Source organism: Physeter macrocephalus, chromosome 18 (assembly GCF_002837175.3).
Source record: "Physeter macrocephalus isolate SW-GA chromosome 18, ASM283717v5, whole genome shotgun sequence".
In the NCBI taxonomy this organism is placed as follows: Eukaryota; Metazoa; Chordata; class Mammalia; order Artiodactyla; family Physeteridae; genus Physeter; species Physeter macrocephalus.
Window position 1 is genome coordinate 106,640,966 of NC_041231.1, and position 17,715 is coordinate 106,658,680.

General features: G+C 53.5%; 1 protein-coding gene across 2 annotated transcripts; it reads left to right on the top strand.

The window, feature by feature from the left end:
- Positions 1 to 383: 383 nt before the first annotated feature.
- On the top strand, positions 384 to 12,909 carry LOC102987501 (serpin B6). 2 transcript variants are annotated; one of them, XM_024122121.3, is made up of 7 exons: positions 384 to 610; positions 6,689 to 6,863; positions 8,813 to 8,962; positions 9,687 to 9,804; positions 10,742 to 10,884; positions 12,009 to 12,164; positions 12,381 to 12,909. In XM_024122121.3, the coding sequence occupies exons 2-7, from the start codon at positions 6,699 to 6,701 to the stop codon at positions 12,783 to 12,785; spliced, it is 1,137 nt and encodes a 378-aa protein (XP_023977889.1). In that variant the 5' UTR covers positions 384 to 610; positions 6,689 to 6,698; the 3' UTR covers positions 12,786 to 12,909. The 2 variants fall into 2 exon arrangements, with proteins under 2 accessions (XP_023977889.1, XP_023977888.1); XM_024122120.3 differs by lacking the exon at positions 384 to 610 and adding an exon at positions 733 to 890.
- The last annotated feature ends 4,806 nt before the right edge of the window (positions 12,910 to 17,715 follow it).

A 17,715-nucleotide genomic window follows, 5' to 3' on the forward strand; every position in this document is an offset into this window, starting at 1 on the left:
ATCCGGCTCAGAGGTAAATATAGTGTCGATGTTGAGAGCCCCTGGCTTAGGCTAAGGGCAGAAGAGGCACTAAACGATCTGAGGTTTACAAAATTGGACTTATCATTTTGAAGGCGAGGATAGCATTTTCCCCACTACAGTCACAGAGCCCTTTCCGTCCTCCAAGACTGCTCCGAGGTGGCAGACCAGGATTCCATAGCATTTGTGTAATCTGTCGGTTCCCTGGAGTCCGATTCACACGAGTCGGCTAACTGGGCCCTCTGCACACCCAGGAGGAGCGCGCTCTGCTCTGCGCTGTGTGACTCAAACCCACGTGCCAGGGGGGGCACTTTTCTGGACTAAGACACAGCGACACGCTGGTCGCCCCACTGAACGCCTCCGGAGAGCCGGGCCTTCGTTCCATCCACGCCCCAGGCGGCCCCGGGGACGCACTCACCACCCTGGGAGTGGAAACTACGCGGCGGCGCACCTGGCGCGCCGGCGCCCCGCCCGGCCCCGCTCCTACCCTCCGGCCCCGCCCCGCCCCGCCCGCCTCTAGGTCAGGCTATTCGGGGTCCCCGGAGCCGTCGTCTCCTCCGCTGCCGCCCCGTCCGCTCTGGCCGCGCGCTCGGTGAGTGTCCGGGGCGCTCGGGCCGCGGCCTTGGGCCTGCGCGCGAGGCGGGGAGGCGGGCGGCCGGCCGGGTCGTGACCGCTGACGACCCGAGGAGTGGGTGGGGGCGCGCGTCCAGCTGGGGTTCCCTTACGAATCCGGCGGAAGTGACGGCGCGGTGAGTGTGGCGGCCGCCGCCGCCGCCGCCGCCCGGGACGCAGAGGACCCTCGGTCTCGGCCACGCTGGCATGGGGGCGGCGCCGAGCTTCTCCGGGGGCCACTCCGGGCCCCGCGCACACAGGTGACCCCCCCGCGGGCGCGCGCCGCAGGGCGCCGGGCGTTGGGAGCCCGGGCGGGGGTGGGGCGGGGGCCCGAGACAAGCCCGGGGGGATGCCCAGGCCGCCCCGCTGCCCAGGGGTCTCCCGCCCACCGGGTGGCCGGCGCTCAGGCGCTTTCGGGGGTCTCAGGCCTGCGAAGATACTCGTGAGGACCATTCCAGATCCTGGCACGTCTGTTGTTTGTTAAACTCGCTGCAGGCTCAGTGTTACAAGCTTCGGCATCTTTAGGGGTAAGAGGACCGGGGAGAGGTTTTAGTCATTCCTGGGGTTGCAAGTGCTGGATGAGGTTGGCTCTTCAGTTGCTTTCTTCCCCTCCCCCCCCATAAAGCTCCGTTTTGACGGAGAGAGTATGGAAAATTAGTCCTCACATGCCGCCAGGAATATGCGGGTGCAGGGGGAAGCTGGGTCAGCGTTGGCACGGTCCCTCCCGGCCCAGTTGGTGTACCTTATGGCCGAGTGGGGAGGGGGCGTGTGAAAAGTAGCCTCTGGACCGAGGTACTGCGGCGGCGTTGCCGGGCTCAGAGATGCGCCCGGGATTAGCAGGAAGGGCTGTGGTTCTGTGTTCTGGGTGTGTCCCGCCCTTCCCCACCGCTCCTGAGTGCCTGCATCCCCGGCTTTAGGTCACCCCAGAGAAGGGTCACAGTTGTAGTCGTACTTGGTCGTGTAAGCTGAGTATTTAAAAGCAGTATATGAGGCCAGTTCCAATCCACGGCATTTTGTTACAGTTCAGCTTATTGCGGGTAACTCCAGCCAGCAACCATAGAGTGAAATTAGAGTGAGTGGAATCACCATTCTTTTCTGTTTTTACAAAGAGTGGCCTACATCACACCAAGTGTTTGTGGTTAGACGCCAGGGAAGGCCACACACCTTACACTGCCAAGCTTGCTGGACCTGAGATCAGGCCTGGACATCAGCAGAAAGAAAATAACGTGTAGTTCTACCCACCATTTATTGAATACCCGCTGTGTGCCAGGCATTAGTTTATCTGATCCTCACAGTAAACCTATAAAGTAGAAGGAATCATCCCGTTTACGTATTAGACAACACACACACACACACACACACGACATTGTTCATTAATGAAACCTTAATGCTGGTTTTTATGTTCATGATTAAATATATTTTAAAAGGCATATTGTTACTGAAGCTGTAAATAATTTTGAAATATATGATGAATTTAGCAAGTGTGTGTGTGCATGTGTGTATATGAAGGACACTTTGGGCTATCTTATCTACGGAAGCTAAAAAAGTAGGGGCTTGGAAAGCTGTTGATAGGTGTTGTGTTTGCTGTGTGATCCTGTGAAATGTGTATTGTTGTTACTGGTATGTGCATTGAATGGAGAAGAGCTATCCCTCAATATAAAAACCCCACTAGATTGTCTATAATTTTCTTTGATATCTGGAATGTCTTCATGGTAAACTGTTTGAATTTGGTCCTATTTTTCTTTCTTCTTTAGGATTAAGACCTCTTTAATCGTTTTATGAGTAATTATTAAGGATTTATATATTATTGCAAAGTGATAATGAAAACCAGTTTATGATTATGTGGCAGGTTATTATCAAATTCACATTTCAGGACAAACAAGAAGGATCTTAGTAAATGGTACTCGGAGTTTGGACATTTATTTCACAATTAACCGAGGAACCGGGTAATGGGCGAAGAAATGGCTTTTAATGTTTTACTCTGCTCACAAAAATAGTTTGTAGATTTGTGATCATGTGTTTAGCATCTTCCTTTCATAAAACCCTGCTAAAATGACAATGAAGGAGCCTTGTGAAGCATCAAAAACACAAGGACAGAGAAGGGAGAGAGGAGACAAAGAGTGGACAAGAGAGGTCAGAGGTTTTGGAGGAGGGAAGTGACCAGGGGAGGGGCTGAGTGCTGAGGAGGGGAAACAGACCAGAAGGGGTGGACAGGCTCAACATTGGGGCCCAAGCGCCAGCAAAGGCAGGGGTGAAGTGCAGGGCAGCAAACGGGGCCTGGGTAGCAGAGACCGATGTGACCCCCACAGGCCATCTACTCTGCAGCGGACAGCCACCCTCCCTGCCTTACCCAGAACCCAGTAGGAGATCAGGTCTCACCCCTGCAGGATCTGATGCTCAAACTCAGGGACCCCCAGGCATTGGACTGAGAGGAGGGGATTACGGATCCCTTAGAAACCCCCTAGCCCCTACCCTGCCTGCAGCCAGACCAGGGGGCTCCTCCATTTGCTGGTTGCTCAGTAAAAAAAAAAGCTCCTGACCCCTTGATCGCACACATCCTGCCATGTGAGCAGTTTCCAACCTCGTTTTGTGTTTCCCTCTTAAATATGACTGACATCCCAGGATCGTCAAGCATTTATGGAAAGCCTGTGTATGAAAGAGACCCCAATAATATAAACACCAGCACAGTAGCAGAAGACATCACCACAGACTGTGATTGACGTTCTCCAGGGAACTGGGGGGTCGGGGTGGGGTGGGGGAGGCAGTAAAGAAGGAACAGCAGAGAACAAGGAGTCCTTAGGAATTAAAGATATAATGGCTGAGACTGGAAAAAATCAGTAGAAAGATTGCAAGAGAAAATCATGAGTATCTTCCAGAAAATGGAACAAAACGTCATTGTGATGGAAAATGGAAGAGAGGGGGGCAGATGAGAGCAGAGCTCTCTACCGCATGCAGAGAGCAGAGAGCAGCGTGCAGTCCCAAGTGCCCGACAAATATCAGCTTCTGTGCCTGCCACCCGTGCCGTGCCGGTAGGAGGCCAGAAAAAGAGAACAGTCAGTCTGCAGGAAACTGACAAGTGCCTTAAAAGTTCCCAGAGGGGGACTTCCCTGGCGGTCCAGTGGTTAAGACTGCGCTTCCAATGCAGGGGGCCCGGGTTCGATCCCCGGTTGAAGAGCTAAGGTCCCACATGCCTCACGGTGTGGCCAAAAAATGGAAAAAAAAAAAAAAAAAAAAAAAGTTCAGTTCCCAGAGAGGAAGGGAAATTTTCTTGATTTGTTAGATTGAAAGGGCCCACCAAGTGCACTGCAAAATGAGTAAACGGGGCCCATCTGAAGGACAGACACATTGAATGACAATCAGAATATCAAAGGTAAGGATCAGATTTCACGAGCTTCCAAAGACCGGGAGCAGGGAGGAGGGATATGGAGCTGGGGTCTGAATATCTTCAGACTTCCCAGCAGCAGAGCTGAAGGCTGGGAAGCGACCAACCAAGCACCTCAAGAGGTAAAGTGACATGCAGCCCATCTCGGAGGCTGCCAAACCATCAATCATATGGGATGGTAGAATAAAGACATTTCAGACATGCAAGAAGTCAAGAAAGCTATTGGACAGTTCGCTTCATCAAAGAAGGGAGTAGACCATGAAGCAGGAAGACGTTGGGCCCAAAGGAGTGTCTGGGGGGTCAGCAGTACTCAAGCTGAAGAGCAGTGAGTCCAGAGTGGAGCCTTGGGGATGGCGTGGCTGGCAGACAGTGGATCCACATCGGTACAAGCGAAGAGGAGGCTGGGACCCCTGCGGCCCGGCTGGGACCCCTGCGGCCCGGGTGGGCGTCTCTGAGTTCAGCTGTGTTTGAGGAAAGTTGGGGGTGGGGCGGTGGATGAAAACTTGACGCGGTGTCTCCCCTTCACAGCGCGGTGTGTGAGGGGCTTGGAAGGAAACATCTGCCCAGCTTCACCGCAGCAGCACCAAGACTCAGGCGCTCCTTGAGGAGTTAAGGGTTCGGTTTTGTGCTTTACAACTTTTCCGTGAAGCCAAGAGAGGGGCTGAAACTTGGTATCTTTGGACTGGGAAAAAAATTCAAAATGGATGTAAGACCTTGTTTTTGTTGTAAAGGGAGGGTGTTGGAGATGAACCTCTCAAAATAAAGTAGATTAAAGAGAAGCCCGCTAGCCCCCACTTGTGACGATTTGAGCACCAAGAAGAAAACAGACATCCACTAATTGAAATACCTTGTTTGTAAAACATCATGAGTCTGTTAATAAGCTCAGATGAGGCAAACAAGATGAGCTTTAAAAAGGCACAAGAGGGCTTCCCTGGTGGCGCAGTGGTTGAGAATCTGCCTGCTAATGCGGGGGACACGGGTTCGAGCCCTGGTCTGGGAGGATCCCACATGGCGCGGGGCAACTGGGCCCATGAGCCACAGCTACTGAGCCTGCACGTCTGGAGCCTGTGCTCCACAACAAGAGAGGCCGCGATAGAGGCCCGCGCACCGCGATGAAGAGTGGCCCCCGCTTGCCACAACTGGAGAAAGCCCTCGCACAGAAATGAAGACCCAACACAGCCGAAAATAAATAAATAAATAAATAAATTTTTTTTAAAAAAGGCACAAGAGCGTTTCAGTCCTGTTTCAGTATTTTAGGGTGGCCTGCCCCGAACCCCATCAGAACGCAGATTACCTGGTATATCCCCTTCCTCATGCAGGGAACAGAAATCGAGTAACTGACTCGGGGTGCCAGAGCTGGGACTGTGAACCGGGTCTCCGTGCCTTTTTCCCTGAGTCTGCTGCTTTGTTTTTCCCAGTTTAGTATTTAAGACCAAAGCTGCTTTCTGTTGAAGAACTATTGATCTTTCAGCTCTAATTCCCTTCACACAATACACAGAAGTACACTGATTTCTCCACGGCCCCAGTAGATACCGTGGGCTGGCCAGGCCAGTGCTTTCCTGGTGGCGGGGGGGGGGGGGCGACGAGGGCACGTGTGCTTTTCGAGATCAGTGACAGAAAGGTCAGAGCCTGAAACAAATTTGCTGGACGTTACCAGAGACAGGGCGCTTTATTAATGGCGTCTCTTCGGTTGGCATTTCCATTTGAATCAACTCTCCTTCAACATCTGAGGGGGAAATGCGTGCAGACGGCAAAATAGAGTCTTGGATGGGTGGGGAGGGGACTCGAGGGACATCTCCTTGGCCGGGTGACCTTGCAGCAGACCTAACACACACAGGGCCCTACACCCCTGTCCTTACTCAGTTCATGGAGGGCCATGGGGCTGCAGCGTCTCCTGGTGGACTGGCCGTCTTGGTGGCCCTGTCCCCAGGCCAGAGGATGACCTGTGCGTTGGTGGGGGCGGGGGGGGTCTGAGTCGTGACGTCTGACTGCATCAGGGATGCTGGAGGCCGTGCTTCTTGCGTGAGTCCCCAAGTGCCCTCGTCCAGAACCGGGCAAGGAGGGCCTGGGTCTGGGGGGGCAGCAGGGGCCTGGGGACAGGGCCTTCGATTTGGGCTTTGGCACAAGCTGAAGTCTCATAGAAGGAGAACTGGACGTCAGAGGTGTTTGTTTTTAAGGCTTTGGTGCCTCTTTGTATGTGATCTGATTTGTCTTTTACCTTAAGGCTTCAGGTTATCCTAAATGGGGGCCTTGCTCCCACATTACAAAAACATTCAACCATCTTTTCTTGTGTAACTGTGTGGTTGGATTTATCATTTTGAATGATTTTTAAATTATAAAATAATACATATAGGCCCTTAAACACACCAAACGATACCGAAATGAAAGCAAAAGCCAACGGCTCCTTCCCCGATTCCACCCCAGCAAGTAGCCAGGATGTGGGTCCTCCCACTGTCTCTCTCTGTGTTATAGCAGCATCACTGTTCAACTGTGTTCACTAAATGTTAGAAGCCCACAAAATAATTCTGAGGGGCCCCGCAAAAGAAATCGAGTTTTGTGCCTGTACCTAGTTGCTCGCTGGACCAAAGTGTCAGTGGTAACTTTAACAGCAGAGTGAGACACGGCCGACGCGTAGCCTAAATTTACGCGACGCTGATTTTAAATCCATCGTTTCAGACTCGCCACCATGGATGCTCTGTCGGAAGCAAACGGCACCTTTGCTTTGACCCTTTTGAAACATCTGGGTGAAGACAACTCGAGAAATGTGTTTATCTCACCCATAAGCATCTCCTCTGCCCTGGCCATGGTCTTCATGGGGGCAAAGGGAAACACCGCGGCCCAGATGTCCCAGGTACGTACCTGAAACCAGTTCTGGGCGATGGTAGATGCTGTTACTTTCTCAACTGAGTTGGTCCTCCATGTTTCAAATCCCAAAGGCCTTGCTCTTGACACGTAACTCCCTCTGTGCTGCCCCGTGCCCTGGGCCTCCCACACCATGTCTCTTTGGCAGGTGGCCGGGCCTTCCTGACAGCTCAGTACCGGGCTTCCAGGACGACACACTTGAACGAGCAAGCGCTCATCCAGCCTCTGCTCTGATGTGCTGGCCGAGGCCCGGCTGGCGAGGCCAGTCCTGCAGCGAAGCCCAGACCAGCCCGAGGCAGGCTGCGCAGGGCATGAAGGTCCAGCTCCCGGGGGCCACCGATGGCAGCCGTAGTCTGTCCTCTGGTCCCGCCAAGCATTCACAGCCCTCCCAAGGCCCAGGGTCTCATCCCTTCCTGGGGCCGGGCTCGGGCTCCAAGTCCAGGAGGAACAGGGCTGTTGAGACTCCTGGGGGCAGAGCTCTGTGCACTAAAGAGACCGATGATGTGCCGCCCCACTCCTGGCGCACCCTGGAGAGACAGGGAGGGACCAGCCTGGCCGTGGGGAGGTGTCAGCGTACTCAGGCGGACGAGTCCCAGGCTGAGTGGCCTAAGCAGCAGCAGTTTCCTTCCTCACAGCTCTGGAGGCTGGGTGTCCGGGATCGAGGCTGCTTCTGAACCGTGTGGGTTTCTAATAGCGGCTTAAATTCTGCCTCCCTGAGCAGGGGCACGGCACACGCTCGTGAGGCAGGGCTCCGCTGGGCTGGGGGACAGTGTCCTGAAGCCCTCGGTCTGGCTGAGAGGGTCTCGGGGCCCTGCCTCAGTCTCCAAGGTTGAACAGAGTGTCCTCATCCTGCCCTTGAGGCCTGTGCTTTGAGTTTGACCTTTGCCCTGAGGCCGTCACTTACTTTCAGAATCATTTGCCAGCTGGAGAGGCTGGGAGTGAGAAACGTTTTCACTTTCCGCCCAGCAAGTCCTGGCTTGCAAGTATTTCCTTTAAATTCTGCTTGACAAGGAAATAGCCCCCTCTTCAGCTCATCTTTCTCTTCCCTCACGCTTTCCCAGGCGGCTGCCGATGCCGGATTCTTCCCAGGCATCTCCTTAGCCAGATACACGACTCCCTGGGGCCAGGGAGGGCCAGCCTTCCCGCCGCTGCAGGTGGCAGTGGTTTCCGCACTGTCCTTCCAGCCTCGGCCAGCTGCTGGGTCCAAAGCCAGCACCCACGTTCTAGCTTTGTGTTACAGCAGAACCACGCCTGGACGGCTGCCTGGACATTCTATGGCTGCAAAAGAAACCGCCCCGCAGCTGAGTGGCTGGGAATGACGATGGTAGCTTTTCAGCCTCTGGCCTGGCCCCGTGGTGGCCGCTGAGCTCCCTCGTGATCTAGGAAGGGCCTCGGTGCTGGCTGCTGGCTGGGGCCTCCGTCCTCCCGCGAGGAGCTCTCCCCGAGCAGTGTCAGCTCCTCAGGGCTGCCCGCGAGGCCCCCAGCGGGATAGCGGGGACTTGCTTAGACCGTGAGGGCCGGGGGACGAGACGGCGAACGTGGAGCTGCCGGGCCGTTTTCGGCCCAGGCCTGGAACAGTCACGTCTCCTGTGTTCTGCTGGTCAGAGCACGTCCCGGGACCAGCCCAGACCCGAGGACGCGGCCTGTGTGTGCGGAGACGGGAGGCCTGGCGGGCAGCCTTGTCTGCAGGCAGACCACAGGGCGTGGGCGCACGGAGCTGGGCTTGCCAAGGGGCATTTCTGCTCCGCCGTCGCTGCTCGGACTCCCTGCGGGAGGGAGGCTGGGTGGCTTCCAAGAGGCATCTCGTCCTTAACTGGGTGAATCTCGTTTTAAGCTGCGGTGAGGACGTGTGGTCCTTAGGCTGACTTTAGTGTTGTGTCCATTTCCTGTAGTCAGGGCGCACTGAAGTCGTGCATTTTTATCTGTTTTTGATTTCAGGCACTTTCTCTAAGCAGAAGCAGCGGCGCAGGTGGAGACGTCCACCAGGATTTCCAGAACCTTCTCAGCGAAGTTAACAGGACCGGCACACAGTACTTGCTCAGAACCGCCAACAGGCTCTTTGGGGAGAAGACTTATGATTTCCTCCCAGTAAGTCATACTCGCTGCTTTTACTAAGAAGGTAGAGACCAAGGCGGCGGGGAGATGGCAGGGGGGACCTTGTGGTGCCGCAGAGGGCCGGTGGGCTGAGACGCACACGGGTGGGGTGACGCAGGACCCCGCGCACTGCCGTCCGCGATGGCAGCCACTGGACACGCAGCTACGTATGGCCCCGTGTCGTTAATTCAACGCAGGTGAAGTGTTCAGTCCCCCAGTGGCACCAGCTGCAGTTCAAGTGCCCGTAGCCGCAGGTGGCACCCTTCTGAACGGTGTGGATTTAGCGCCTCACCGCGAGCGCTGAGGAGGTGGTGGCGTGGGGTGCAGGTTTCCCGTGTTAACGTGGGACAACGGGCCCTGGTTCACGGCCGGCGGTTCTGAAACGCCGAGGGAGCGGTGGCCCTCCCCGTGGTAGGAGCCCGCTGGGCACGGCCGTGGCCCTGCAGCTGCTCATCTCGGTGCCAGCGTCCTGGCCTCGCTGGTGCGGCGTCCACGGCATTTATTTGGCCTCCGGACCATGCTTTTTCTTAGTTTGTGCTTATCATTAAATGTAGCTGAAGACTGAGAAGGGATTTAAGGTTAATTCCTCGCATTCATTTGCACATTGCATATGTAAACCATAAAATCACCAGCGTTCTGATTTGGTGTGGCGAGGAAGTAAGCTCTTGGCGTTGATTGTTTCTGTAGCCATGCGATTATGTTGCTCTGTGTCTCCTAGTCTTTCAAAGATTCCTGCCGCAAATTCTACCAAGCAGAGATGGAAGAGCTCGACTTTATCAGCGCTGCGGAGGAATCCAGGAAACACATAAACACCTGGGTAGCCCAAAGGACAGAAGGTGAAGATATGTTGTTATTTCTGCTTTCATGGTATTTTCTAATTAATTTTATTGGAGTACAGTTGATTTACAGTGTGGTGGTAGTTTCAGGTGTACAGCGAAGCGAATCAGTTATACCTGTACATAGATCCACTCTTCTTTCGATTCTTTTCCCATGTAGGTCATTACAGAGTAGTGAGTAGAGTTCCCTGTGCTGTACAGGAGGTGTTTTCGTAATATTTTAATTAATCTCATTGTCAGTTCCTTCACAAGACCATCAAATGTAAACAGGAATGATTTTTTTTTTCTCTGAATGGCTGTAAACTTTAAAAATCTACTTTTGAAATACCATCAGTGTATAATTATTTTCTCTAGCTTTTTCCCTGTCCTCATCAATGTTTGGTGCACCTCTTCCAGAACAATCTTCACTTTACTTTTTTTGTTGTCGTTGTTAATGTTAATATGATCTTGCTTGGCACGAATAGTGTAAAGGAAAATTTGGACGCAGGTCTCAAGCTGCCTGCCTGTCCAGCACTGCTTGTGCTGGGCGGTTACTGAGTGTCATTGCAGGACACTTGGTTAAGTCCTCATCCACCTGCGGTTCTTAATTGAAATGTTCTCCACACAAGCTACAGCCTCTCCCCTTCAGGACAATCCCCTGAAGCGTAGACATGAAACATTCCTTTCTCTCTCACTGTGAATTACCCTGCGCATAACATATTACTGTGTTCATTTTTATGTTTTATTCAAGCGATGGTGTTTTTCTGACCAGAGCTTTAAAAGTTTTTGTCGCTGCCTTTGTTTTAGGGGCCAGTCTCCCTGTACATGGTTGTTTGGGGGACGGCGAGCCCCTTTGTCTGTGCACTTGACCCCTCAAGAAGACGGCCCAGTGAATGTCGTCCCGATGCCTCCGTCAGGAAGCCCTTTAGCTAACTGGTTCCTTAATTCTTCTTTTCAGGAAAAATTATAGACCTGCTGTCTCCAGGTTCAGTGGACTCCGTGACTTGTCTGGTTCTCGTGAACGCCATCTACTTCAAAGGAAACTGGGAGAATCAGTTTAACAAGCAGCATACCAAGCAAAGGCCGTTCAAAGTCAGCAAGGTGAATGTGGGTATTTTGCAATAACAGAGGAGGTTCTTGGAAACAGTCCCCGTGTTCACATTGGTTTACAGAACGTGCGAGAAGGCTGACCTCAAGTAACTGGTGCTTCGTGTGGCCTCAGGCAGCCCAGCATCCGGTCTCCCGGCAAACCTGGGGCCTTCTTCTCGCCCTGCGCCGCCTCTACTGTGTCATCACACGTGGTCCGTGCTGCTGCTGGGCCTTCTATCTGTATCACACATCCCACGGTGTAGCTCTCAGGCTCAGGGTCCTTCCTGGCTTCCCAGAACTTTTGAGATCAAGTTCAAACTCCAGACTGTGGCACGTGAAGCTCTTTGTGGCCCTGGATCCTACCCATGTCTCTGTCTTCATTCCGTCAGTACCTGTATATCCCCCTTTCCTCTCCAGCGGCATCTGGAAGCCTCCCTAGCAGTGCCCCCAGCTCGGTTTCTGTACCCCTCCTCTGAGCTCTCACAGAGAGCTGTGGCACCGATCTCCCGGGACCCCTCTAGCCCCTGTGCAAATGCAGGACCAGGGAGGTCACTTGGGAGTTGTCACGATGCCCGGGGCTGGCCGGACAGCAGTGGGGGTGGGAAGCACAAGCTTTGTGTCTTAGAAGTGGAGCCAGCGTGGTTTGTAATGAGTCAGATGTGGGGTGTGAAGGACAGGGGTCAGGGACACTCCAGGGTTTTTGACCCTGGGGTGAATGGTGTTGCCATCAACCGAGATGGGGAAAATTAAAGATGGAGCAGCCGTGGAGGGGAACACGAGGAACCAGTGTGAGAGGTGACGCTGGACGTTTCTGTTATGTCCAAATGCACGTGTTGAGTGGGCGGTAAAATACATGCATCTGGAGTATGGGGGGGCGGATCCCGGCCAGGAATTTAAATGTGGGAATTCTATTTAAAGTCGCGGGACTGAGATCACCGGCAGAAAAGCAGCATGAGGCCTGAGCCCTGGGTGCCCCAGGGTTTGGAGGCGGAAGCAGTGAAGGTGAGCTGGCAAAAGAGAGGGGACTGGTGTGGTGTCTGGAAGCCAACGAAGTGTTTCTGGGGCCCAGAGTGGCCAGCTCTGCTGACTCGTCCAGTGTCTTGTTTCAACTTCACGTTTATCCATTTCCTTTACAGAATGTGGAGAAGCCTGTGCAAATGATGTTTAAGAAATCCACCTTTAAAATGACCTACATCGGAGAGATATTCACGAAGATTCTGGTGCTTCCCTACGTCGGCAGGGAGCTCGATATGATCATCATGCTTCCCGATGAAAACACCGATTTGAAAACGGTAACTAAGCGGTAATCGCGCCGTGGGGGGAAGGGGGTCACGTCTGAATCCCCGCCCGGCAGGCTCCCCACCTCCCAGCGGGAACCCTTTCTGAAGCCGGCGCAACTCCCCCGGCCGCCCCTCGAAGCCACGGCGCGGCGCGTGCGGGCCATGGCAGATGGTCCCACTGGGCAGCGTTGCTCTGGACCCGAAGCTCTTCCTGCTCACCTCTTCTAGGTGGAAAAGGAAGTTACTTATGAGAAATTCCTCGAGTGGACGAGGCCGGACCTGATGGAGGAGGAGGAGGTGGAGGTGTCCCTGCCCAAGTTTAAGCTCGAGGAGAGCTACGACATGGAGGGCGTCCTCCGCACCCTGGGCATGACCGACGCCTTCGAGAGCGCCAGCGCGGACTTCTCCGCGATGTCGTCCCGGGGGAACCTGTGCCTGTCGCGGGTCGCGCACAAGGCCTTTGTGGAGGTCGACGAGGAGGGCACGGAGGCGGCCGCCGCCACCGCCGCAGTCATGATGCTGCGCTGCGCCAGGATCACCCCCAGGTTCTGTGCCGACCACCCTTTCCTCTTCTTTATCCAGCACAGCAAGACCCGCGGGCTTCTGTTCTGCGGCCGGCTCAGCTCCCCGTGAGGAGGCGGCGGCTGCACGCGGCCCCGCTGGGTCCTACTGGCCCGCTTTCCCCGGTGCTCCGTGCCGTGCCTGCGACCCAAAGTGGCCTTGGCGCCAGTCCAGAAATAAAGGGGCTGATCGAGAACGCTTGTGCGTCTGTGTGTTCGCATGTCCCGTGCCCCCGGGACCTGCCGTTGCCATTCGGGGGAGGGCGCTCACGCTGGGCAAGTGCCCCTGCTCTGGGGGCGCCCCTCCGCCCTCAGTGCCCAGGCCCTCGGGGGGAGCAGGTGCTTCCTCTCTGCTCAGTGGCCCCTGCTCGTGAGAGAACAGAGAAGCAGAGGCTTCGGCAGCCACGGGGAGCAGGCCGCAGAGACCCTCCGCGGGTGTTCTGTCCCAAAACGTGTTGCGAGCCCCCCAGAAAGCAGCATAGAGCTGGGGAGAGCCGGGGACCCAGACCCGTGAGAAGTGAGTCCATTTCCCTCTGCGTCTGCACTTAGAGGGGTCTGCGGTCACAGACCTCTTCAGATGCACAACCACCCACTTTCCCCCAAAATGCTTAATTGCCACCAGGGGCCAGAGACGAGCAGACAGGTCCTGTTCACAGTAACGGAAGAGTTTAAGACCACTTTATGGGGACACGCCAGGTGACTTTCTATCCTGCTGCAGGTACTAGAGATAAAGAGGGGGCTAAGGTGTCTGCAGCCACTCGTGTTACCTGCTGGGGACGTGATCCCGGTTCTCAGCTGATGCTGAGGTTCAGGTGCAGAGCTGTGCCGTGTTCCAGGCCAGCCACCAGACCTCCTCCGCTGACCTAACTGCCGTCATTAGGAGCTGGGCTCCCTCTCACATAACGAGGCGATGCATATTTTCATTCTGCCTCCGGTCTGCTTTCCCTGTTGAGCCCAAGCCAGCCACTTAGCCGTGGGGAGAGACAGACTGAGGAGACGTTGCCATTATGAGTGGGGTGGCAATTGTAAATGGGACTGTTTTCTTACTTTCTCTTTCTGATAGTCGGTTATTAGTGTTTCGTTCCATTCAGGGACCTTGCTGAGGACTGTAGCTTGGGAGACCGCCTCTCAGAAGCTTCAAGGGAATTTGTCTGAAGAGGGAGGGGAGGAGATGTTTTCTAAACAATTTTTGGCTACAGGGAATGCATGCAGCAAGCATACATCTTGGTGAAAGATGAGCAAGTCACGAAGAGCAGATATCTCGAGTTAGCGATTTTAGTACTTTTCTCTGTGTGGGAAGATGCAGGAATCTGGGGTCATTACAGTTCTTCCTGAGGTATTTTTTTTGCAGAGCACAGGGTGCCCAGCCCGTTCTCCTCCTGAGCCCCTCTCAGGGTGCATGGTGGTGGGTCGGCCGGGCGTGCAGTGTCTGACGGTTTAACCGTCGTGGACTTGGTGGTGAGCAAGCTCTCTGTTCTTTGTTTGCACCCTTCTCCCTGCCGCCCGCTGTCGCTAGGCCCCAGCACCGGTCTGCAGACAGGCCCCAGCTGCTCTTCCTAAAACTCCAAGGTGCTCACCTCCAACTTGGTTTAAACTCTGCCTGGCCTTCCAGGTGGCAGACCAAGGGGCCGCGTTGGCGTCAGCACATCTCTTGCAGGAAACCACACAGACTCCCTTCTGGCCAGCGTAGGCCGGAAGACACAGAGTCCTGGCTCCCTGGCAGCTGGTACTCACCTACCTGGCCTCACCTGGGGTCTGAGCTCCAGGTCAGGACCTATGGCATCTGATTTTCATTTTCTTCCCCTTAAACATATAAGGAGAGTTCTATGTGTGCTCTTTATTCAGACTTCCCCATAAGTTTGTATTCTATGTCTGTGAGTCTGTTTCTCTTTTGTAACTAAGTTTGTGTCCTCTTTTAGATTCCACATGTAAGATTCCACTGAAAAATACGCGCAACCTAAAAGTCGAGAGTTATGTTTTATTGGGCGGAAATGTTCAGGACTTAAGCCCGGGAGGCAGCATCTCAAGTAACCCTAGGAGAACTGCTCCGAGGAGGCAGTGGCGGGCGGGAGGGGGAGTCAGGTTATACAGAAGTTTTGCAACGAAGGGCAGGTACTCTGAACGTCAGAATATTATTGTAAATTAAAGAAAACCAGCTCTCCCAAGGTAAGGAATGTAGCGCTTTTCCACGTATGGAAAGATGCAAGCGTCTGGGCTCACTGAAATCACTCCTTGGATCTGCACCTCAGCTGTCTGGGGCCAGGATCCCGTGTTTTCACATCCGGAGTTTCCTCAGGGCCCGCCAGCTCGCCGCCTGGGGTGGCTGCGTTTGCTGATGACCGTGGCGTTCCTTGTTTACTGATATGGCAGGAAATACTCCATTCCTCAAGTGATGGCATATGATATTGATTTTCTGTGTCAGACTTACGTCACTTAGTGCGATCACCTCCGCGTCCATCTGTGTCGCTGCAAATGATACCAGTTCTCTTTAGTGGCACAGCGTGTTTATGACGTGGCAGCGCTCTGGCCTGCCACCCACGGGTCCCGTTTTCTGCTCTATTGAAATGAATGCCTTTTCAGATTTCGGGGCAGCTCGTGTTGTTTACGCTTCCAACCCTCTCGAAAGCTTTACTGTACAAATGGGACGGGGTGGAGGGGGAAGAGAGTCGTTCTGTCACCTCCTCCAGCCCTGCTGACATTCGTGTGACCTGGACGCACCCCAGAGGCATACTTGTGTGCGTTTGTGTGTGTGCGTGTGTGCACGCCTGTGCGTCGTCCCCGCTACTGACCACAGCACCCGGATGCTGGAAAGGGTGGAGGCGAGGACGTGAGCTGAAGGAAGAGAAAGGCAAGGAGAGACCAGATGTGGACAACCGCGAGGGTCGGACAGCAGTTACAACGAGAAGCTGAGATGGACGGGATCCTGCAGCTCAGCCCTTCACCTGTCAGACAGGACGATCTCACCCGTGCGCGCACGCATGCGCACACACGGGCACACGCACGCGCACCCCGGCCCAGGTCTGTGCCTGCCTCATCCAGGTGGCAAGGCGCTCACGCTCAGGTAGGTCAATGCACATTCTGTTTGTGTCTCTGGCATCTCTGTTTTACTGAATCCTCTCCCTCTTTGGGTCTCTTTAGTTGCTGTCACACAGCTGGTGGGCCCAGTGCTTCCAATTTGACTCTGCCTCTCTGGCCCCAGCCCTTTATTTCCGGAAGTGTCTTCCAGTGTAAGGTGGGGTGGGAGTTCCCAGGGCCCTCAGGCCAGCCTTCCAGTTGCTGCAGCGCCCTCTCCCCAACCCCGTACAGGCCCCGCTCACCCCGAGCAGCCAGGGGCTCCAGAGAGGCTTAGTGACCCGAGGGCACCGAGGAACTGACCGAATACTGGCGGGCACAGCCGTGCAAACAGTGCCGCCATTGTGCTCTCTTGCTTGACATTTACACACACTTTTGCAAAACTTAAAACAATTTGCACTGGTTTGGGCTGCTGTTATATATTTAGAGAGTGGCCTTTACACTTTATTTTTCTAATGTGAGACACTTCCTCTCAAACTATTTTAGGAGGAAGCATAAAATAAAACATTGAACAGCGGAGATGCTCTGGTTGAAACAGTTGTGCCCCAGCCCCCCCAGTCGTACCCGTCCAGCTCTGCTTTCCTCCCATGCTGTCCCCAGAGATGCAGAAGGCCCTTCCCAGGCGTCAAGGAGCAGTTCCAAAACTGTAGTGCCAAGCACCTTGCTGTCCACTGGGAAACTAGAAGAAAGATCAGATGATGAATCATCTGCTTATGAAAATGAATCTATAACAGTATGGCAGTTCCTCAAAAAATTAAACACAGAAGTACCATGTGAGCCACAATTCCACTTCTGGGTATGTACCCAGAAGAATTAAAAGCAGGGTCTTAAAGAGGTATCTGTGCACCCGTGTTCATAGCAGCATTAGTCGCAACAGCCAAGAGGTGGAAGCAACCCATGTGTCCTTCAAACGATGAATGGGTAAACAAAATGTAGTCTACACATACAAAGGAAACTCATTCAGCCTTAAGAAAAGGAAGGTAAAGCTGACACCTGCTGTAACGTGGAGGAACCTTGAGGACACGACGCTCAGTGAAATAAGCCGGTCACAAGAGGACAAATACTGCGTGATGCCACTTGTGTTAGTATGTAGAGTAGTCAAATCCAGAGACAGAAAGTCAAGGCTGGTTTCCAGGGGCTGGGGAAAGGGAAATGGGGAGTAAGGTTTTTTTAAAAAAATAAATGTATTTATTTACTTTTGGCTGCGTTGGGTCTTCGTTGCTGCGCGCGGGCTTCCTCTAGTCGGGCTTCAGTAGTTGTGGCACATGGGCTCAGTAGTTGTGGCACACGGGCTCTAGAGCGCAGGCAGAGTAGTTGTGGCGCACGGACTTAGTTGCTCCGCGGCATGTGGGATCTTCCCGGACAAGGGCTCGAACCCGTGTCCCCTGCACTGGCAGGCGGACTCTCAACCACTGCACCACCAGAGAAGTCCCAGGAGTTAGTTTTTAATGGGGACAGATTTTAAGTTTTGCAGGCTGGAAAGAGTTCTGGAGAGGTTGGAGGTGATGGTTGCACAACAGCGTGAATGTACTTAATGTTACAGTGTCTCAAACTGTATACTTAAAATGGTTAAGATGATAAATTTTGTTATGTGTGTTTTACCACAATCTAAAAAAATAAAAAATAAATGAATCTGTGTATGATGATCCTTATCTCTGGGTGGAGTTTCCAGTAACTTTGTTTGGCTTATCTTCTAAATTCCCAAATTGGAACATATATTTCTTACCTGGCTTTAAAACTATGAGCTAAAAATATGTATCTGCATATAAAAAAGGATAAAATAATAGAGAAAAATAGCTTGTAGGTTTATGGGATTATAGATGATTTGTCTCTTCATTTCCCAAAATGTCCTCAAAAGCAAGGTGACTCATGGAAACAGGAGTGCATTGATGAACTTCAATATTTTATCAAGTTGTAGCCCAGTCAAAAAA

Coding starts and splice junctions, on each gene's coding strand:
- LOC102987501 (XM_024122120.3), top strand. CDS start 838: ATGGGGGCGGCGCCGAGCTTCTCCGGGGGCCACTCCGGGCCCCGCGCA. Junction 891..6,688: donor TCCGGGCCCCGCGCACACAG/GTGACCCCCCCG, acceptor CCATCGTTTCAG/ACTCGCCACCATGGATGCTC. Junction 10,885..12,008: donor GGCCGTTCAAAGTCAGCAAG/GTGAATGTGGGT, acceptor TTTCCTTTACAG/AATGTGGAGAAGCCTGTGCA.